The following is a 22,396-nucleotide window of genomic DNA, read 5'->3' as shown; positions in this document are numbered from 1 at the left end:
GCACAAGCGATGATTTTTCGTTGTTTTTTTTTCTTTTTTCTTCCCCCACAGAATGTGTAAGAGTTAGCCAAAGAAGGTTGGCACTGGGTTTTCTGTCGCTATTTCGGTCAATGAAACATGGTGCTCTACTCAGGTCACTTACTAATAGTATCAAGGGGTACTGAAGCACTGCAGAAACTAAATTGGGAGAAGTGAATAGTTCAGACTATCTGTTATTCAGGACTCTCAACCCATAGTCCTGTTCTCAGAGCAAAGCAGGTGAGGCGCCTAATTCTGAGGAGGTGAACTTGAGGACATGGTTATTCCTCTGCCTGGATGTGGAAGCAGGGTCTGATACCTGTGTATAATAGCTAGCATAGTTTGCTCACTGGGGCTTATGGATGTCAGGTAGCTGTTGTAGACCATTAGACTATGGACAACTTTGGTCAATTCTAGCTTTCCAAGGGAATAATCACTCAGTACACTGGTATTCAATGTAAAAGGTGCTGCCTGGGGCAAGGTGGCTGGTAAACTGGTATAGCTGAAACTTTACTAGGATGTAGTCCGGCTCCCTTGCAGGTGTCTCCTTTTGTGTGAGCTGAGTGCTGGGAGCATGACTGCAGCTGGCAGGCTGTGATCATCCGTGACAGCGTTGCCACTAAAAACATAGGGAACACTTGATGTGCTGGGCTTTCCTTTCATCTGACTCTCTGCAGAGATGTTCTGTAGCATGGAAGTTCTTCACAGTACGAAGCTTTGAGTGTAGTTGCTGCTGTGTTGATACGGTAGTTCTGCATGTGATGATGAAGCTGCGGACTCAGTTCCCCATATTTGATGCTCTCTTCCCAAGAAGCCCTTAGTTGTGTGTAATAGGTTTCTTGCTGGCTTTACGCATCTTAAAGTGCACCTGTTTAATCCTCAGCTGGTTGCAGTCTGGGAGAATACATTGCAAAAAGGCTGCAGACTTCCCAAGTATGTAGAATTATAGTTATAGATAACATCTTCAGGAGAGGATGTAGGATTTCACTGAGATGCTATTGTAGTACTTTTAATGAAGCATCTAGTCTGTGAGATTTTGCTTCAGTCTGGGTACTGCAAACCACAGTGATACTTTGGGCCTCCCTTCACAGAGGCCTTTACTATCGAATAGAGACACCTTCAAGTAAAAGGACATGCCTGTGGTGAAAATATATTGGCATATAATGTGTCACTTTTTTTGTCACTTCCTGAAGTCTGTCTTAGCTGAGTAATTCCACATCTGAGGTGAAAGCTTCTCCGGGTCTTGTTAGGGGTGGTGTGTTCTCTAGCTGTCTCAGGCTGCTGCTGCCACAGGCAATTTCTAGATTTCTTTTGTCTGAATGCTTGATCAAAAGAGCAGTTTGTAACTGTCATGCTGTGGATGTTGCAGGGGGGAATTTGTGGCAGATAATGAGAGTAGCCATTGCTATACTGGGTTGGTGCACTACTTCTCTACTACAAATGCAGAATACAGAAATGTCTTTGCAAGTGGCTCAATTACTTATGAAAGCTGAGCATCCTTACGCTGGCAATAGGCAGTGGAGAGGTGTGCTTGGTGACCTCTTAAAGTGACCTTTTAGCCAAGCTTCCCTGTGACTTCCTATCAAAGCTTCTCTGTAACCTCTCCTTGCTTCTTCCCACAACCAAAGTTACTACTGCAATTACTGTGTAAACTTATCTCATCTCCAGTTGCCATGTAGAAGTAAGTTTCTTGCAGCTTGTCATGGTAGGGACCGGACCTCTGTTCATTTGCAAAGGCTCTGTTCCTTCAGCTGGAAATGCTGCTGGAACTTGAGGACATTTGATCCCATTTGCACAAGTGAAGCGCCAACTTCTTGAAGCATAGCAAAGAGGCTGCATGGGAATGTCAGAACATTGTTGCCAATGAAATATTCACCTGTGAGCTCATCGTGCCATTTGAAATGCCACTAAATTGAGTGTTGTGCTCCATTCAAGCAAAGTCTGCACTTTTAGAGGTATTACATTGGATGATCCCTGTAAGACTGATACATAGCAAAGCAAAACCTGCTGCTGTCTATTTTAGAGACTAAACAATGGCTTATTTTTTCTGCACTTGAATGTCTCTTAGCTTTTCAAAAAAACTTAGCTTTTATTCTGAGCTTCCAGCTGAGCACTGTATGAATGCTTTGAATTCTTCCCGACAGTATATAGTGCAAACTTCATAGCACTGTATTATATGAAAATAGTTAGGCACTTCTGTATTCAAGGTGAAGCTCACACATAGCACTCTTTGCCTTCTAAAGCTTTCCAGCAAATGCTCCTGCAGGTTTTATTGTACACTAGACAGGTTTAATAAAGATCTTTTTTTTTTTTTTTTTCCCCCCTCCAAGGAGGACTTGTTTTGATCATCCCATCTGCTTTTTATTTCCTTCAGTGATGGGGAGGGAAAGAAAAGAACATCAACTGTCTGCAGCAGTGAGTTTCTAAATGCTGAGGGGGCCACGCTCACACCACGCCGCGTCTCCTGGCGGCAGAGAATATTCCTGCGGGTAGCTTCACCTATGAATAAATCTCCTTCCAAGATGCACCATCCAGGTCTGTGTGTGCTTTTAAAGAAAATAAACAAGCAGATGTTACTGAATAGTTATTACTGAAATGAACTGTAACATGTAAAAATACGGAAGGAAAAAGGGGGTCAGATATATATAATGTTCTTGCTAAAACCTTGCTATAGGTATGTTCTGGTCAGTTGGTTTTAGGTCTTTGCTGCTTTGAACAGATGATTCAGTCATCAAAATCAAATGAATTACACTCTGCTGTGGCTGCACTGAAAGCAAAGAAACTAAAAACTGCCTTTTGCTAACAAAAATATTCTCTTTACCAGATAGCAAATTTTTACTCTAGCCTGCTTATGTAATAGCAGTGTTTGCAGCAAATAGGGTCATTTCTCTGCCTTGTCCTTGGACTGTACATAGTGCCTCTTGAGTGGGTTAATAATTCTTACAGCTTGAGGTCACATAAGCTGGAAACCTCTGAAATATCTGAAATCATGATATAGTGGATATAGTGCCATTAGTAGAACTGACAACCCTTGACTGATGGCAAGCTCTATATTTAGTGACCATAAAGTGCTATATCCCTATCCTGCAGCTTAGCAGATGGAGAAAGTTGCTTTTTGTGTACAGCCTGTGGTAAATCACAACAGTAAACAAGCTCAACTATGGATAAATACCTGTTTGTAATTAAGAAGTTGTTAGCAGGGGAAAGTGTCAAAATATTGGGTGACCCTAACACTTTAATAAAAAATTCTCTACTGTTGAACTGCATTTTCTGGCTTTGAACTGAGTGCCTCACTGCTGAGTGTGAAAGACAGCTATTTCCATTCTGCCATGACACAGATATTTGTGATATGTCAAGCAGTCTGTTTCCTGTAATAGCTCTTTGATTCTTTGCAGATGGTCATGAGGGAAGGGAGTTGTTACCATTATCACCTCTTGCTCCACCACTGGAGGAGGACCCTCTCGTTTTAGTATTGCAAAACGAGGATGCCCCAGATAAAGTTGGAGAGAAGAAGAACTCGGAAGAACTACAAAGTCTATGGAGAAAAGCCATCCATCAACAAATTCTGTTGCTTCGAATGGAGAAAGAAAACCAGAAGCTGGAAGGTTAGCTATTTAAAAAATTTCCCTTAAAACCATTAAAAATTCTGCTGTCAGACACTGAAAATCATACTGATGTTGAGCACCTCAGACAATGGTTCTGTAACTTTTTTGTTAATGCTGCTAGAAAACATTGCCAAATATTCTTTTTTTTTTTTTCCTTCCCTGCATAGACCTATCTTAATCTGTTAAATTCCCCTTCCACATGCCAGCTTGTTAAAAGTAATCTTAGTTAAAGGAGAAAATGTTGTTAGGCGTAAGTCACTACAGTATATGTATATGTTCTAGCTGACTAAATCCAGGAACTCTAATACAAAGTGGAGTCAGGAGAATGGGTTCTGTGTGAACATTTAAGAATGGTGGACCTTACCCTCTGTGTTTCTTTTCAGTCCTTTGCAGCCCAGCCACAATTTACTCAAACAAATATCACGCATTGTAAAAGCACGTGGCAATTCTAACCAGGCTTCTTCTTTTGTCCCTTGTTAACCACATCACAGTAGTAAGTTATAAATAATTCAGTCCAAATAAGATTTTTGAGTAGCTGACTCTAGGTATGTCAAAAAAATCCCTTTTTTTTTTTTTTTTTTTTTCAGATTAGCACTGTACACTGAAAACAGAGTCCTGTTAGGGAGGCATCTGAAGCTGGCCGTGCTAACTTGTCAGCTCTCAGAACTTTTGACTAAGTCACTTTATTATGGCTAGTCAAGACTCATACAAATGAAAGACTGGATGTAATGTCTCTCAATATGTAAAAGTTTCTGAGTACAGTAGACTAATGGCTTTCAATGTAAGTTCAAATTTTAAATGCCTTTTTTTGCAAATGCTACCCTCATCTTCTCCTGTATGGTATATAACCACATTATATGGTAGTCTGATTCTTCAAACAAAATATCATGGCCTTGTAAAAGTCCGTTAACTCTTTCTCTTTCTTTACTGGTCCTTACCAAGAGGGCAGAGGGAGAAAGGAAAAACAGCATGACATGTCTTTTCATGTCCCTGCAAGCATACATCCTTGAATGTATTTCCTACATATGTAGCATGTTACTCTGTCTACTTTTTCTACAATGTCTCCCTGTTAAGACATACTTCCATGGAAACCCTTAAGATTCATTGAGAACATCTACAGAGAAGCCTTTTGCTTCAGCCAAAATCTTGGTTTATTCTTTTAGCAAATGGTAGTCATATTGTGGGGTGAGGAGGCTGGACTTCTGCTGTAGTGACTAATCTCTTTGATAGTATGAGCTGTTGAGGGACAAACTCTTTTCCATACCCTCACCATGTGGCTGGAGGTGCTGAAAGCAGTTAAAGTCATCCCAGTTCTCAACTGGAAGGTTTTTTTTACTTCTGTAACTGATTTGAAGGAAAGAAGTTTGGCATGCCTGGTCACTCCTAGTGAAAATGAATGTCAGCAGTGGAGACTCAGAACTGCCAGCCATGGTTTTCACCTACTAGCCCACGTCTTCATTAATGCTCCCAGAAGCACATCTGCATTCTTGCACACAGGATCTTAAGCACTGCTATTAAACTGGTGCTCTCTTAATCTGCCCTTGCAGAATTCATCATCTTATTTTCTAAGGGTGAGAAGTAAACCTTCATAACATCTGTCTCTAGGCTTCCTCCCTGTGGGCTGTTGTAATGCCGACATGGGTCTTTGTATGGACAGCACGTCTTCAGAGCTGATGTGCACTGAGCAAGTACTTGGATTCAGGCAGTGGCTGGTGTCCTAACCTGCAGTTAAACACAGACCTCGGGAATGGCCACTGTAATAACAGAAATGGCTGACGTCTCTACCTGAAGCCTCATTCCTAGCTGTGTATTTATTCAGCTGTATATGACGGATTTAAGATTAGAATTGCTGTGGAATGGTTTTCAGTGTTTTTGTGTTAATGTTTTGTTGGTTTTATTTATAAAATATTAATAGAACCTTTTTTCCTGTTCCTTTTGCTGTCGAGGAGACTTGAATACTATTAGCTCTTTGTTTTACAGAAGGTAAGTTTTGTGAATCACATACACCTTGCTTAATCCTTTTCTGAGCAGCTAAAAGCTACTTTTTATAGTAGATCACCTAGAAATGTAATTGCTATAAAGTGTTGCAGGCCACTTAGAAACAGCTAGGCAAAGCGTTAACAGGGATGGCTGCAAGCAACTGAAGTTGGCATAATAGTAGTAGGAGAAGCATGCTCAACAGGGTTTTTATGGAAGTATACAGCACCTTGCATAATACTTGCATCTAGAAGACAAGGCCTCCTGTAGTGTTCAATAAATAGTGTCTCACTGGTGTAACATACAGCTCTTGGAAGTACTTTATCACCTATGTTTTTGCAACAGTCTGGGCAATGAACTTACTGATTCATTCAATATTGGCTATATCCAAAGTAAGATGATTAGATGAGGAGCTGATTGTCTTCTCTTGCTTTGCAGGTTGTGTAATAACATGAGTGTGCATGAGTGAGAGGGAGAATTAGCTTTAATCTAGAGGTGCTGGGGGATGTAGTCCTGTACAAAGAGGGGGGAGTTTTCTTCAAGGACTGAGTGACTCACACAGATCATGGCAAATAGGAGATGAACTCAATTGCAGCTTTCAGAGATCATACTGTAAAATACACAATTCAGTCCAATGATTATTAGGCCTATCTCTGTCAATTAAGACACATTCATGTCTTGATTCCAGTTTTTATACACCAGTCGTACGAGGAAATGAAGTGTTTTACTATGTACATATCATGTATAATAAAATAACTATCACAGCTCATTTCTCAGTAACAGAAATGAAAGCTGCTCCTCCATGAAATTTTAGAGTAACCCCTTGGTTCTACTTCAGAAATAATGAGTCCTCTGGGATAAATTCCTTGCCTCAGGTAGTCTTATACAGCAGACCTCTAAAGTGTACAGCAACACGTGTTCTGTGCTGGGCACAGATGTACCTTTTTGCATGTGGCTCATGTTGGATATTTCATTCTATACTGCTAGTCTGCCTAATGATGCCAAGTAGCTGTGCCAACAGTTCTTACAAACTCTTAAGGGACATCCAAAAATGAAGCCTGTCACGCAGGCCATAATTTTTACAACACTTGCCTAGATTGCTTGCCCAAATGTCTGATGTAAACATTTATGTGTTTGGGACTTTCCATACTAAAGCCATTATAATGCTCAGTGTAAACAAGAGAAAAATTATCAAAGGTGTTTTTTTGCAGTTGAAAGAAGCAGCAGATGTGAAGTTGACTGTGTAGAGGGGGTTTTTCTTCTTGCCCCAAGCCTTAAAAAAAATGTTCTCATGTACTTCATGAATTCCTAATGTTCATGGCTCAGCAGTACAAGTCAGGTTGCTCCCTGCAGCATCTTGTGACAGAAGACTGGCCCCATCTCATCTATCAACTGATGAATTGTAGGTGTATTTATGCCTAGTCAGTTTATCAGATAGATGTATCTAACATGAGTGGTTTTTGCATGCCTGACGTCTTGTAATTTTCTGATGTTTTAGTTTCCCACGTGCTCTTCCCTTATTTTTCTGTGCTTTAGCAAGCAGAGATGAACTCCAATCAAGAAAAGTCAAACTGGACTATGATGAAGTTGGTACATGTCAGAAAGATGCCATCAGTGTTTGGGATAAGAAATTACTAAACTGCAGAGCCAAAATCCGATGTGACATGGAAGATATTCATGCCACTTTGAAAGAAGGTATTTATGTAGGATGGCTTTTAACTAGGAAATCTGAAGATTTTATGTTGTCTGTTGATACTGAGGTAAATCAACCAGCAGTATGTTTTTTTCCAATAGCACAATAGCAGTAAGAAATTGCCTTCTTTTTGTATGTGCATCTATCTCCTAGTGCCAAATAGCAAATAGATTCTACTCTAAAACTTGCAGTCAGTGATGTAGAAACATAACTAGTGGTTGACTCCTGAAAGTAACATCTTATCCCTATGTCTATTACATTGAGGATTGAACTAGGAGGTTCTGCAGCTAAAACCATGACTTTCTGGTCTCTGCTCTTGGGAGATCACTTTTACTGTGAATTTGAGGTCCTCTCTCTTACCTGTTCGCTGAAAAGGCAGGTTCACATTGTCTAACACAGACTTGTATACGAATACTTGGAGGAGTCTCAACCATGCTTTAGAGAATCAGAAGTGCCACAACTTGCTGAGTCTAGGCTGTGATCTTTAACTATTTTACTTCCGTGAGCGAAAGGCCAGGACATTTTGTCTGGAAGTAGATCTTCCTGTGGTCTAGCCATTAGAAGGGGAGCTGAAGGGTCTTGTTAGCATGGCGTGGATGTATAGTCTGCTTGCCCTGCTGTGCCCTGCTCTAGGATCTCCTGTCCATGTTACAGGTGCTGGAAAACGATAATGTATCGGTGTAATCTGGCTATGGCACAGTAGGGAAGTTTAAAACATTACCAAAAAAAACATGGAAGAAATAGGTGGTTCCCATTAGTGACCTGCAGGAGAGTGCCAGCAAGCAGCTTACCTTGCTGCTGTATCTTCTGCCAGACATTGGCCAGCCATTTGGCATTGGGAGCAAGGAGATGCTTTTTCTAACTTGTGCTCTTGTTACTTTCTAGTTGCAAATTATTAACAGAGTCAACAATTTCTTTTGAATTTTGAAAATCAGTTTAGAGAGTCAGATATTGAAGGGGGGATGTATGTGAAAGTTCGAAAATAGTATTTTAATCTGGGTGATACTTTCACAAGTGCTTGAATGACTAGAGAGAAATGCTTTGTTTCAGTATGAGTGATTCTGTGTCCTTCCTTTGGTACAGAGCCTTAATGCTTTGAATTGAGCATTTTGTATTCTGTACATCTCTCTCCGAATGTAAACGCTCATATTGGTAGCCCTTCAGGAAAGGGAAGAGGAGGTGGCCCTCCCTATGTTTTTACACCTGTGAATTTAGTTTGGCTGTTCTGCACTCTGCCTCTAATCATGTGTCATTCGTTGCTGGAGGCTAACAGTTCAGAGGTGGCAAAACAAATAGTGTCTGTACCTCAGCTGCACAGTGTCCTGCTTAGTTTATGTTAAATTTGTAGTTAATGTTGTGTTCTGAACTGGGTTCAGTTCTAATGTTTAGACTGAACTGTGGCTACTGAATGAACATGCTGCGGCGTGGCCAGCATCTGAAGCTGCCAATCTGTAAGGGGTCTGCCAGGCTGGTTATGCCAAATTGCGACAGGCTTGTAAGGGACTTCACAAAGCAAATTCTTGTGTGTTATAGTTGTAAAAATACACCCCTGCCTAGGCCTCTTGTTTTCTGTCTGACCTGCAGGTGTACCAAAAAGTCGTCGGGGAGAAATTTGGCAATTTTTGGCTGTGCAGCATCGAGTCAGACACAGACTGCCAAACAAACAACAGCCTCCTGACATCTCTTACAAAGAACTGCTGAAACAACTGACGGCTCAACAGCATGCCATCCTTGTAGATCTAGGTGCGTGTGTTTGTGGCTGAGAGGTTTTTCTAACATGTTTCATGTGTCTCTGAGTCAGAAACATGGCTATCTTAATTGAATCTATTGCTGGAGACGGATGCTGCTGTATCAACAGCAGTTTCTATGTTGTGAGGATATGTTCTGCCTATGCCACTTAATGTCCTCTGAACAGATGATTGGTCTGACTAAAGTCAACCTGCATGTGAAAGGTCTATGGGAAGAGAGAAAACCTGGTTGTCTGGTGAGGTTATTTCCTCTTCTGAGGAGACCTAGATATCAACTGCTCTCTCTTTACACCAGGACGGACATTTCCTACCCATCCTTACTTTTCTACCCAGCTGGGAGCAGGACAGCTCTCGCTCTTCAATCTCCTGAAAGCATATTCTTTACTGGACAAGGAAGTGGGTTATTGCCAAGGTATCAGCTTCGTAGCTGGAGTGCTGCTTCTCCATATGAGCGAGGAACAAGCCTTTGAAATGCTGAAATTCCTTATGTATGACCTTGGCTTCCGTAAGCAGTACAGGCCAGACATGATGTCGCTACAGGTAAGTCAGTCTCATAAAGCAATCCAAAATTTTAAATGAGATTTAAGCTCTCAGTGGTTGCTCATGTTCTTCAGGGGCTTATGAAGCTTCTTGTGCTATTTCGGAGGTTGTGATGTATGCACAAGCTTTTTTTTCAAGTTCAGAGTCAGAGAGGGGTTTGACAAGCAAATTAAAGAAGTTTAGAAGTTGCAGACTTTCTTGTCACACGTTTGGAAACTTTCTCTGCTGTTTTGCTCTTCCTTTTCTCTTCCTTACTACTCTCTCTTCCTTATTCCAAAAAAAACTATCTGCTTGCATCTGTAATAGGCAGCGTGTTTAAAAATAAATTTGTTTTTGTTTTTCTTCAGTCCATAAACACTTAGATGTAGAAGACTTTTAAATCTTTTGTACTGTAACTCTAAGTCAAATCAATAGTGCCACCCAGTGGCCAGTCAATAAACTCCACAGGGCATTTCTACTTGGGGCCTCTGTCTTACATGATCAATATTAGTCTTTGAATAGCTAGCTATACATACTCAAGGCCTCTTAGGAGAAAGAAAGAAAATCTTTCAAATCTGTGTAAACTGTGGGGCTTCAAGTCTGAGGAATCTTGCGTCTTAAGATGCAACTGCCTACTGACTTACAGAACTGTATGCTCCAAGCCTCTAATGTTATAAAGGGATATACCATTGAACTGAGGCTTGTAATTCACAGTGGAGAGAAAGAGGATACTAAGAAGTAGATAGAAAAGTTTCAATTTTTGTCGTGCTCCCTACATAGCAAACACTTATAATTAAGTAAAAAATTAGAGGAGAGTGTTCAATCCACTTTGCTTGACCAGTAATTTAGGTACTTATTTGGCAAATGTCCAGCATAGTAGAATAGATTTTAGTTAAAGAAATTATATGTAATGCTTTTCAAAATGATGATGAAGAGTATTTCACTATGCCCTAGGTATTTAGTTATGCCATGACTGCTTTGTTGTGATGAATTTAAGGTGAAAAGCCGTAAAGAGCATTGTTCCACCTCTTTCCTGTGTCCTTGCCCCACAAATTACACTCTGATCCCGTGGGAGTCCAAATGTAATAAATGCACAGGTGTGCAGTTTTTCCCCAAGAAAATGCCCATTTGTATGCTATACTGCAGTTGTAGACTCTCTCAATAATTTATGGTGTTTTGAGGGCATTTGGATATTCAGGATTTCCCCCTTGTGACTTAAATGAGTCTGAAACATTCCTCATCAGATGCTCTTAGGAAGAAAGTGGTTTTTTATGTTTGTGAAGGTTTACAACTTGTAGCACTGTTTGTCCTTTAAATGAGGTGATCCCTCTTCCCCCATGGTTGGCTCCTAGGCAGTTATCCTATTCTAGACAACAGTACAAATTTTGTCTGCTAAAGACAAGCTAGACTATTTACGATGACTTAACCAGAGGATCTAGTTAAAGCCAAATCCTTTGTTTTGTTTTGTTTTTTTTAACAGGATTAGAGCACTTGTAAATTCTTTGCACTTAACAGCACCAAAACATGTGCAAACCCATACACAGAATTAACTTCTGTCCTACAGAAGAACAATGTGGATATTTATTTAGGATAAAGAAAACTTCTTACCTTTTCCAGACAACTTGGCATTTAAAAAAAAAAAAAGTAGTAATGTAGATCCTTAGTTCATCAGGAACTCATGCAATAACTGGTTTGATGAACCCATCTAATAACTGTTTTACTGCCTCCGTGGTAGTATCCTAGCTTCCCATGTAAATATGCATCATAGCAACACTGTCCAAACTGTGCTTAACTAGTAGCTTTGCCAGTTAAACCGAGGGCTCAAATACATGTGCAAATTTAGCTAAGTTCTTTGAAAGAGAAGTGATAGGTCTGTTTGTGGATGCTGCAGTCTGAAAGATGAACAGTTTCAAGTACTGTCAACCTGTGGTAGGGAAAAATCATGACCACTAAAAGCAGGAGGGTAACTAGATCCTGTAAGTCATTTTATCACTGAGGAATGAATTCATGTTAAGCATAAGGCACTATTGACAGCAAAATTGGGCCTGGCAGGTAATCAATATATTCCTGCTTCTCAGTTTCTGCTTTCTGAGAGAAATGTCACTCTGTGCTATGAGTGACTTACTGTGGAGTATAAACCATAAAAATTACAAGGGAATAATTTGCCGTAGAATGGTATTTTTAGCAGTGGATATCAACTTGTCACCACTTTGTTTTGCAACCTTTGACAGGTTGTGTAGCAGCATTTATTGCATCAGTATCTTAAATTCCCCTGGCCTGCTGGTATGTGGGAGATGATGCGCTGGGAAATACATATGTAGTACACCTCTATTAGCCCACTGCATCTAATGCATGATGTGTGTGCAGCAGTAGTCTAAAGTGATGATTGCAGCAGAGGAGTCTGAAATGCAGCAAAAAATATGGCCAAGACTCAAAGGGTAAAAGCCGAAGTGTGTAAGCTTAGTTGAGAAATAGTTCAGCTCTGTAACTGAGAACTTTGGCATCTTGAAGATGTTATGTTACTTGGAAAGGGTGCTTTTACTTTACTTGCTGCAAGACTAAGTTCTGGTTTGCTGGCCAGGTTAGATCAATATATTCCCTTCTTGTCTTAAGCTTATGAATCTGAACTTAAAGAATACTTCATTAATTAATGATCAGGTTCAAACTGTTCTTTATTATTCACTAGTGTGTTGGTTTTAATTCATTAGAGGTGGGATGTTTATATGTGGGTAGATATCACCTGAGGCTCTAGGTAGCAATTAAGCTTCATTTTACAGTGCCATCTGTACTGAAGTTAATTTCCCTGGAGTAAAATGTGAATGGTTTGGAAAACTGAATAAAGCTGAACTTTTCTTGCTCCTGTCCCCTCTCCCCAATGTATTGTAGATTCAGATGTATCAGCTGTCAAGGCTTCTTCATGATTATCACAGAGACCTCTATAATCATCTCGAAGAGAATGAAATCAGTCCCAGTCTTTATGCTGCACCGTGGTTTCTTACACTGTTTGCATCTCAGTTTCCATTAGGATTTGTAGCCAGAGTATTTGGTAAGAAAGACTACTTTATGGCAGTAATAAGCAGAACAATGTTTTTGTTGTAATTTCTAACTCTAAAGGAATAGTTTTCCACATCCTAGTGCCATTTGGGGGACTGTTGTGGGTGGCAAGTAGAACCACTCCTCATGGTGGGCTGTCAGCTCCTTTTCACAGAGGAAGGCAAGAAAACGGTGAGATATATTCTTTGAAACATTGAATTTGAGCAATTATGTCTGTTATTAGCCAAGATTTGACTTTTGAAGTGTGAACAGCAGAAACTTTGTCACAAATGTATTTAACATCTCAAGCATTCAGTCTATGCCGAAAGACAATTTCATCTTGTTGAACTTGCAAACTGAACTTTAACACAGTGGGGGGAAAAAAGTAGAATATGCTGATTTTCAAGAAACTGTAATAATTTGATTTTTTTTTTTTTTTCCCCCTAACAAAAATTGAAGTAAACTTGGACTTACAGGCTGTTTCAGGTTTTTGTGTATATTGAACGGTTTCTTAGTCTTAGCATGCTTCATGTTCCATTTAAATAATTTTCTGTACTATTCTCCTCTTCAGATAACATCTAGTACAGAAGTTTAAATACAGTAAAGAAGTTTAAATAGTACAAGGCACTACTGTGTCTTGTAGTGTTTGCAATATCATGATGACAATTACTTGGTTTTGTATTCTTTATTGGGAATAAGAACTGCAAACTTAATCAAATCGCTATAAATGCAGCACTTGCTTGTTGGGGGGCAGTTAAAACTCACTACATTCAGACATGCTTCTAGGAAGTAGGAACATATATCATGTACTTCCTCTTAAATCAGATTATTTTATATATATTATATATTATATCAGATTATATATATATGATATATTATATCAGATTATTTTTATTATCAGATCCACTTATTTTTCTGTTTTTGTAAAGCACTTGCATTTTTGTAAGAAACTCAGACTGACATTTGTTGTATGTTTTATTACTGAAGGGGTGTTTTGTTTTGATTTTTTTTTTCCACCTAGAGCTTTTTCCATTCCAGAGTTTTTCCTTTTACATAAAACACTTTCTGATTTGTTTTTGAATGAACAAATGTTTTCTGTGTCTGTTTCTCAGCGGGATTAATGAATTCTGAACCTGTCTGTGGTTTTGTTCTTTGTGTTCCTCCTCCCCTCACCCCCTCCACCCCCTGCCAAGACTAAAGTACTTTTCTTACCTTTTTGGCTTTGTTTCTTGCTTCAGTGAGCTCTGAATTTGGAAAATTCAATTTTGAGGGTGGGGAGGGTCAGTGTTCACTTTTCTGTAAATGACTAGAGCAAGGTGTGTTTTCATTTTAAAACTGCAATGTCAACAGGCTGTCTTAGAGCCTAATGCTTTGGATTCCTGTATCTTCAGTGTCTTGTGAGACTCTCGCATACCAGTAAGAGGTGGCTAACATCTACCAATCTCAAAATATATACTTAAAATATACATTTTATATATATGTGTGTGTGTGTGCGCACACAAAATATGTATATTTGTGCTGCTTGAATGTGCATCGTATAGTTGAGAAGGGAGAGTTTTGGGAATGGTTTATAAGTGAGATGAATACCTCATCAGTGTCCTGGTGCTACCTGTGACCCCAGATTAGGGCCAGGGATAGCCTAGCAGTGTTGGCATGGGAAGTTGTGGCTACTCAGTAGCGTGGCCCTGCTCTTGGTTGAATGACTGAGCCAACAGCACGGGAGTCATGATGACTTGCTCACGTGCTGCCTTCATCTCAGTAGCTGCAAGGCCACCATCACTGCCGAGACTGTTTCCAGTTCCTGTGACCAGGTTTCTAGTTTTTGTACAGCCTGTGTGGACTGACTTCAGCAAGGCCTGGACTTTTCCTTCATGTGAATGTCATTATACTTCCAAGTATAGGTTTGGGACTTAAATTATAGCCACTGTGATCACTACTATGGATTTTGAAAAAAATATGATTGGTATTGGAAGTTAACAATGACTGGAAGCTGAAAGTTGGAAGTTGGCATTGGAAGTTAAATGATCATATTTCTACAGGCAGAAGTCAGTCCTTAAAAACAAACAAAAACAAAAAAAACAGTAAAATACTGTTGTATGTAGGGCTGTGATCCATTTCTCATCAGTCACAGATGAATTTAGAAACAGTTAGCAGTTAGTTAATAGTCTATAATCTACAGTAGACAGTAATGAAATGCTTATTGCAGATAACTGTTACAGGCATAACGGTACTTTCAGCATACAGTACTTTCTTTTAATGTGCTCTTACATCTATAAGATGACAGAAAATGTTTTTCTTTGCTTTAATCTCATGCTAAAATAGGATCTATTGTGTTTCTGAACTGAATGAATATGTAGTATGTTTGCTTAAAAAGAGGAAAAAGAGAAAAATATCCCAGCAAATATATATTTATTGAATTACTTTAGCTCTTATATTCAAGGTATTTTAATGTTTTTCTTTTTTAGACATTATTTTTCTTCAAGGAACGGAAGTCATATTTAAAGTAGCACTGAGCCTACTTAGCAGTCAAGAAACATCTATAATGGAATGTGAGAGTTTTGAGAACACTGTTGATTTTCTTAAAAGCACTATTCCAGACATGACTCAGGCTCAGATGGAAAAAATTATTACCCAGGTAAGGTTGGTTTTTCTCCTTTTCTTTGTTTTTCATTTTGTTTGTAAGAGATTGTGCCTAAGGTAAATATTAAAGTTCCTTCCAGTATGTTCCTTTCTCAGTTGCTGAGGTGTGAAATACAAAGGAGTCATCTTCCCAATAACTTGTATAAAAATAGGGTATGCTTTAATTTCAATGGTTTTTGAACTGTGGTTCTATCAGGAATTTAGTTGCTACTTCAGTGTTAGTAGAGAAGATCTTTTTAAGTTGTTTGGGTTTTTTTGTTGTTTTTTTTTTCTGCCCAACTGTTGGAAAATTGTAACTTTTCTTATAAACTTCACATCAGCAGCAGCAGGGTAAAAGTAGCCTATCTTACAATCCTAAACCTTGCTCATGCTCCTTGTTAGTGGGCAGGGAGCAGAACTCGCCATGATGGGATGAGCTGGCATCATAGCAATGTCTCCTTTTGGTCCCTGGAACTCCTGGCTGCCCAGGGCCAGTTACCCTGTGCTAACTTTTTTAACTCCTCCAGCTTAAAATCCCACAAGTTAGGATTGTGAGGCCCAGTTTTCATGATTTGTATTCATACTGAAAGTCAAGGTCAAGCAGGCTTTGCTGTTCTGTCGCATGCATGCCTCTGCCCTCCTGGAGGTCACCGTAGGGTGCCCTGATCCAGCTTCCCCTTCTCACTCCAAGACTGTCCATGGAGTGGGTCGCGTTTGGGAGGTGCTCGGAGGTGCCAGAAATAAAAGCTCCTTGGGAGTGACCTTGCCTTCCTCAGGTAAGGGAAAGGAGGACTGGAGTAGTGGTACTTCATCAGTGTCATTGCAACTCATGCTAAAGGACAAGAATGAAAGAGAAACAAAGGCATGCTGATATTAAGAAAAGTGTCTGTTAAAGCTTGCTATGTAACATCTTGCGAAGTACTGTCAGTGCCTTGGATCATCTTTTCCATGCATCCCCTTCCTCTGCGTTCACACTGCAAATTGTGCATGAGTCTCAATCTTAACTTCAATCTCAGCCTTAACTGTGAGCCTGTGGGCTGTTTTTCCCCTTTAGGCAGCAACTCAGAGTTAATAGATCTCTAGAAAACAATCTCCATATGCAGGAGCTCAGTTAATACTGCTGCGTTACTAGGTCCGAGTTAACCCTTGAACATTTGAAGGGCTGTTGTTTAACAATACTTTTGCAGACAGCTGCTGTGAGCACTTTCCTGTAGTAAAAATTTTAAACTCCTCACTGCACTGATTGTGATAGCCATGCTAATCCTGTGCCTGTTTACAGGCACTTTAAATATGTATCTTCACAACTTACTGATTCTGACAATGATAGAGATGGTAGCTCACTATTTTTGAGGCTATTAGAAACTAAATCTCTGTCCCGTGGTCTGTGTGAGTTGCAGATCAACTGTGCTGTGACAAACGTGATAGAACCGGCTCTGTGCAGAGATCTGACTGAGTAAAAGGTGGGTTTTTTCACCTGAGCAAAGGTGGATGTGGCTATATGCTGGGCAGCTTAGTTCTGAGAGGAGGACAGCCTGCTTTCCTGTGGTGTGGTCTCGCACTGAGCAGCCTTCTGGATCTGTAGGAACATACAGACCACCTGTGTCCTGTTACTGCTACCTGGGTTGGCTGTAGGTGGAGTCATCTGGCTAAATCAGTGCTGTAGTTCCCAGGACCTTCATTATCCCAGATAATGAAAGAAAAATGGAGATATTATGAGGGACTATAATACTCAGAAAAGAACTGACAGGATAGTTGCATCAGAAGAAAATGGCACATTGCATGCCTGGTTGGAACACCTTACATAATTTAAATTTCTATGTCACATCTGAGTTATCTGAAGAATGGTGAATGTAAAGCAGAACTTGTTATGTGTGTGTCTTTTGTTGGTGACTTGTTCATGATTTCTAGAATAAGAACCAGAATTAACATATCACTGTAGACATCCTTCCCTTAGTTGTCTAAACTATTTGGTAATTTTTTGGAAGCTGAGAGGCTGTGACTAGATCTATATACATATAAGGGTCATATGGCTTCATCACTGTAGGACTGAGCACACTGTAGTCTTTATTCAAGATGTTTAGGTGTTTATCAGTAGGAAAGTAGTGTATTTTCATGCCAGAGATGGAGCACAGAGAAGCTGTGTAACCATGTACAGTGTTTCATAAAAACTTATAAATGGGGACTTGGAGTCAAGAGATGCCATTTTGAGGGTGGTGGTCCGATTCCTGGTTTATTCTTCCTCATTGCGAGACTCTGCTCCCATCAGAGGCTGGTGAGAATTGAATTTAAACATTTCTTCTTAAACTTCTTTATATTCCTGAGTAATATAATAAGACTTGGCCTGATTATTAAATTCTTGGATGAAATAAGACTTCTGTTGATATATTATTATCATGATATCTATTAGAGGTATCATTATCTATCATTATCATTAGAGGTAGTATTTGGCAATTGTAAAAGTGGTGATCCAGTTTACTCTAATGTCTGTAACTTATTATGGCTACAATTAAGAACTCTATATGCTAAAATGCTCTTACTGCAGACTTGCACATAAAATGCTTTATTAAAAGTAACAGGAAAAAAAAGTTCATCAAGCCGAGTTGTCTCTTAACTGAGCTTTCATATGGAATAAATGCTTCCTATGCAGGTAAAAATTAATTTTTGTGTTTTGGCAGGTGTTTGAGATGGATATATCAAAACAGCTCCATGCCTATGAAGTAGAGTATCATGTGCTGCAGGATGAACTCCAGGAAAATGTGAATCCCTGTGATGAAGGTGAATCTCTGGAGAAGCTGGAGAGGGCGAACAGCCACCTAAAGAGACAAAACATGGATTTGTTGGAGAAGCTACAGGTAAATGACTAACAGTCAATAACTCATGGAGAGGTTATTTCTATGATGTAGCCAATAGGAGTGTGCATGGGAGGTCTCTTGACAGCAACATTTTATGCAGCTGAACAGTTCTATTACAATAATTTGTTTCTATGTTAGGCATATTTTTAACCCTTTTGTCATTCCTTGTACTATTCCTTCTTGCTTTAGATATTTATTTTCTTACAATATCTCTAGGCTTATCTCTCATAACATAGTCTGCTGGCTAAATTTTGTGTATCTGGCCTAAAAATCAATCCTCTAACCCTTTATCTCTTTGCTTCCCTGTTGGAAATTTCTAAGAAATGAGCTTTTCTCCCTCCTCCACTGTTTACCCTTTCTCTCATAGCCAGGCCAGGACTTGTTTCAGATTTCCCTATATGTATTGTCTTGCATTTTCCTGAAAGACCACTTTGTGTCACCAGGCCATTTCAATATTTCCTTGTTCATTTTAACCAGCATTGAGAAGATCCTGGAGAGCACCTTCAGCTTCTGAAACCTGCAAATGGAAGAAAAAAAAATTAAGGATCATATCATGTCCTTGTTATTTTGGTGTTTATGGGCTACAGGTGCTGTGCTCTGCTCTTGTGATGTTATGGAGAATGGGAATTACTTGGGTATTATGATTATTGGTTACTAGCTGGGTTTTTATCTCTGTTCTGAAACTGCACGAAGGTCATAGAAAAACTATGAATGATTTGAAAGGCTCCGTGGACGTTCTTCTGTTCTTCCAGACTGCTGGATTCTAATACATCTTCCTCAGTTATATCTTAACCGCTTTATCTTTTTGTTTGTATGGGCTTCTTTCCCTTTTCTAATAACAATTGATCAGAGTTTCTCCACTTCCTGCAGAGAGAGATTTGCCGCTGCTGAGGTCCAAGGTTTCTGATTACTGGTCAGGCTCCTTTCTGGAGGTCTTTTGTTGGCGAGTGGGGAGCATTGTTTCTAGACTGAACTATTTAGGTTTGTTTTCCCCCTCTCATCTCTCTATCCTGCTACTTTACTTTTTTCCGTAGGGTTCCCATTGCTTTGTCACTTTTGGGCAAGTCATCTCTTCCAGTGCTACTTCAGCTGCTGTGATTTCCCTTCCCCCCCTGCCCCCCCTTCCCGCTGTGGAAGAGTCTTTTACAACTCCAGTCCTGTGTTACTGCCAAATGTTTTTCACTCACTGCAACTTACACATCTTATTCCCTCTGTAACACTTTCAAAAATCCTTCAGATTAATCTGGCCACTATATAAAAAAGAAAGCCAAGAAGTAGAGCGCTCATCTCAGAGAGGATTTCCTATTTTCCAAGTTGCCCTGCGTGTAAGGAGATTCTCTGTGTGGTGCACAGTAGGTGCTCATTGTATCATCTGCATACACAGATGTCTTTTAGAAGTATCTGTGTACCTCTATTGTGTCCTTACCAAATAGTATACCATAATAATAATAAAAAAAATTAGAATATCTTAATGTAATATAAAGATAATGTTATTATTTGCAGGTTGCTCATGCTAAAATTCAGAGTCTGGAATCCAGCCTGGAGACTATTTTGACTCGAGAGAACAAAATGAAGACTGTAATTCAGTCCCTGGAACGGGAGAAGATAACATATCAAAAGACTCTTGAGCAGATAATGAAGCATTTGCCCACAGAAGCATTGTCTGACTGTGAACTGCTCCTGAAGGAAGTAAACTATAATCCAAATAATAAAACAAAATAAGGAAATAAGCCATAAATCAGGGTTTTCTAAGCAGCATAACTTCAAATATTAAGGGGAAGAATAGATGAGTATGCTGCTTTCAGTGAACTTGGAAAGCAATAGGCAACGGTATTATCCAAAACTAGTGCTGGGACGCTCATAGCTACAGATGGGCCTTCAAATCTCAGTATGCAAATTCAGACTATTAATTTTTTTTTATGGTTGTGTAAATAAATCACAAGGGGGAAGTAAAGGATTCTCACATGTAATTATTATGAGTAGATATATATTTAGAGTTGACCTAATGGAAAAGATAAAAAAATTATCAGTAGTCAAAGCCAAGATAATGGTGAACTACAGTTTCACTCTGGATGTGCTTGTCTTGTAGTGAAATGAGGATAATATGTCTTTTTATATATATGCTGAATAATACTTGGGGAAAAAAAAAGAAAAAAAAAAATGTAATTTTCCCTCCAAAGAGCAGCACGTGTCATGTCTTCTATAGAAAATCTATGTGAACTCATGCGTGCCTGTCATTTAACTCTACTGACATTGTGTACATAGTAATGCAGAATCACAGAATTAAGTATTGCTCCTGGCTCATACCAGGAGAGTTTAGTGCCATACACTGCCTGGGCTGTACCAGTCAGCAATGTAATTCCACGTGCATGTTGGAACTGAAGAAAAACATCATGTCACAGCTAAGCCTAAGTAACTTGGACTTAAATACATATCTATACACACACATGCAGAACTTTTAAATGCAAGAGGTAACGGTGACTGTTACTTCCTTCCCATCCCGTTTGCTTCCACCTGTTCTGTGGTTTGTCCGGGATGGTAGGTGGAAGGAAATAAGACTGTGGAGTAGTATTTATTCTGGTGTTAATTATCTGTAGGAGACTTGCTGTGATAATAGTTAGACATGGAAGAGGTTCTCATTTAACCAAAGAAATCTTGCAAGAAGCCTTGTCTTATCGTGGTGGGAGCCAGAGTGCTGGTTTTGGATTTCATCTGACAAGGGAATCAAGGCAGGTTGCAGGAAGTACAGCAAAAGTGCATTGGGAGGACCAAGCAAGTTTCAAGTATTATGTACCTTTCAGTTTTCACATATCTAGTGGATATACATTTCAAAGGGGATTCTGAAGTGCAGGAGCAGTTTCATGCTTTTCAGGTTATTCCTGTTTTAATACTGCTTTGTGGTGGTCTTTTTAAAACAAACAAAATCATGAATGTGTGTGTTCTGGGGAGAGGGAAGGGTAAGCTCTGGTCATTTCAAGACAGAAAATATGTTTATAAAGGCGTGATAAGATGCATATAGATTTGAAAATGTTTTAAAGCAGAAATTTCAGAGAGGCTTAGATGAATATGTAATAGATATGTATTTTGGGATGCATGTCTGAACTGTTAAATTGAGTGTCACAGTGACTCATGTTATCTCTTAACGTTTATACTGTATTTCAGGAAACACTTATTCTTTTTGGTGAGAAAAACAATTAAGCAAAGTGCCAAATCCAGCAGCGTCTTTATGCATAAGATTATCCAATTTAGAAAGCAAGTGCTTTCTAAGTGTTATGCTTTATGGTGACATAAAGAAAACTGAGGAACAACCATGCTGATTTGCTGCACACTGCTGCGGAACTGAGGGGTTTGGGGTTTCTTGAGGGTTTTTTTTTTTTTTTTTCTGTTTTTGTGTTTTTACTTCCGTAGTGGGTTTTTTTTGATTAAAAATATTGATTTACTTAACAGTCTTTCTTGTTACAGTTGGGGTGCAAGGTCTTAACACTGTGTATAAAAACTACGTGGACTCTGTCTAGATATTTCAATTGTATTGTATCAGGTGGAAAAATGCCAAGTGAAAAGGCAGTTCTTTTCAGTTTTGTTCAAAGTAAGTTTTATCTGATATGTACATACAAAACCAATCCTGGGGAACTGCAGTAGAGTGTATTACAAAGAATCATGGTTATCCAGATATATATCATCTTTTTTTTTTTTTAAGTTGCACAGAATGTGCTTTATCCTCTGTTTCACTTATCAAATTTTTCATGTAATGCCTGGAGAAATTCTAATAAATGTCATTGCTGCATTTCCCATGGCCTCTGGCTAGTTTTATTTTTCTACACTTTGAATACCAGTCTTATTCTTAATAATACTGTTTTCCTGGAAGATTTAAAAAAAAAAAAATCTGTTTATAGTTTTTAGTTGTGGAAAAAAAACATTTGTAGAAGGATGCAGGCATGATAGAAATTCTTATCGGTAAAAATATAGTTTTGCACGTTCAAGGTATTTTTCTTCTGTAGCTGTTTGTTCGGTATGTAAGCATGTTGAGAATAATAATTTGATGAACTCCTAAGGATGCTGTACATCTATTTTGGAAGGAGGAGGAGGACACTGTGACAACAAATAGAAATAAACTATAGAAGTAAAACTACAGTGAGACAAGTGCCTCATGACGCTGAGGACTTTTATCATAGAATTCATTTTTGGATGCAAGTGTGGCTTGTAACCAGGGTATTTCTAGGGCATCTAGCTTGAAATCTATGCTGAAGTAGATAGGCTGCAGACCTTCAGGTCAAAAAGCAAAAATATTTGCTTCTTTCAGCAAAAGTATACTTGAGCGTGGTGGACAGGGTG

General features: G+C 39.2%; 1 protein-coding gene across 2 annotated transcripts in view; it reads left to right on the top strand.

The window, feature by feature from the left end:
* The window catches only part of TBC1D4 (TBC1 domain family member 4), a 104,813-nt gene extending 82,960 nt beyond the window's left edge, over positions 1-21,853 (top strand). For both annotated transcript variants that reach the window (XM_067292778.1, XM_067292770.1), the window contains 9 exons: positions 2,393-2,553; positions 3,414-3,623; positions 7,137-7,295; positions 8,878-9,036; positions 9,337-9,581; positions 12,447-12,606; positions 15,059-15,228; positions 17,888-18,064; positions 19,568-21,853. In XM_067292778.1, the coding sequence (XP_067148879.1) occupies positions 2,393-2,553; positions 3,414-3,623; positions 7,137-7,295; positions 8,878-9,036; positions 9,337-9,581; positions 12,447-12,606; positions 15,059-15,228; positions 17,888-18,064; positions 19,568-19,786 (1,660 nt within the window). In that variant the 3' untranslated portion in view covers positions 19,787-21,853. The remainder of the gene's footprint in view (positions 1-2,392; positions 2,554-3,413; positions 3,624-7,136; positions 7,296-8,877; positions 9,037-9,336; positions 9,582-12,446; positions 12,607-15,058; positions 15,229-17,887; positions 18,065-19,567) is intronic.
* Positions 21,854-22,396: the final 543 nt, after the last annotated feature.

This window comes from Apteryx mantelli, chromosome 1 (assembly GCF_036417845.1).
Source record: "Apteryx mantelli isolate bAptMan1 chromosome 1, bAptMan1.hap1, whole genome shotgun sequence".
In the NCBI taxonomy this organism is placed as follows: Eukaryota; Metazoa; Chordata; class Aves; order Apterygiformes; family Apterygidae; genus Apteryx; species Apteryx mantelli.
The sequence above is the reverse complement of the archived record's forward strand: the minus strand, read 5'-3'. Positions and strand labels throughout refer to the sequence as shown.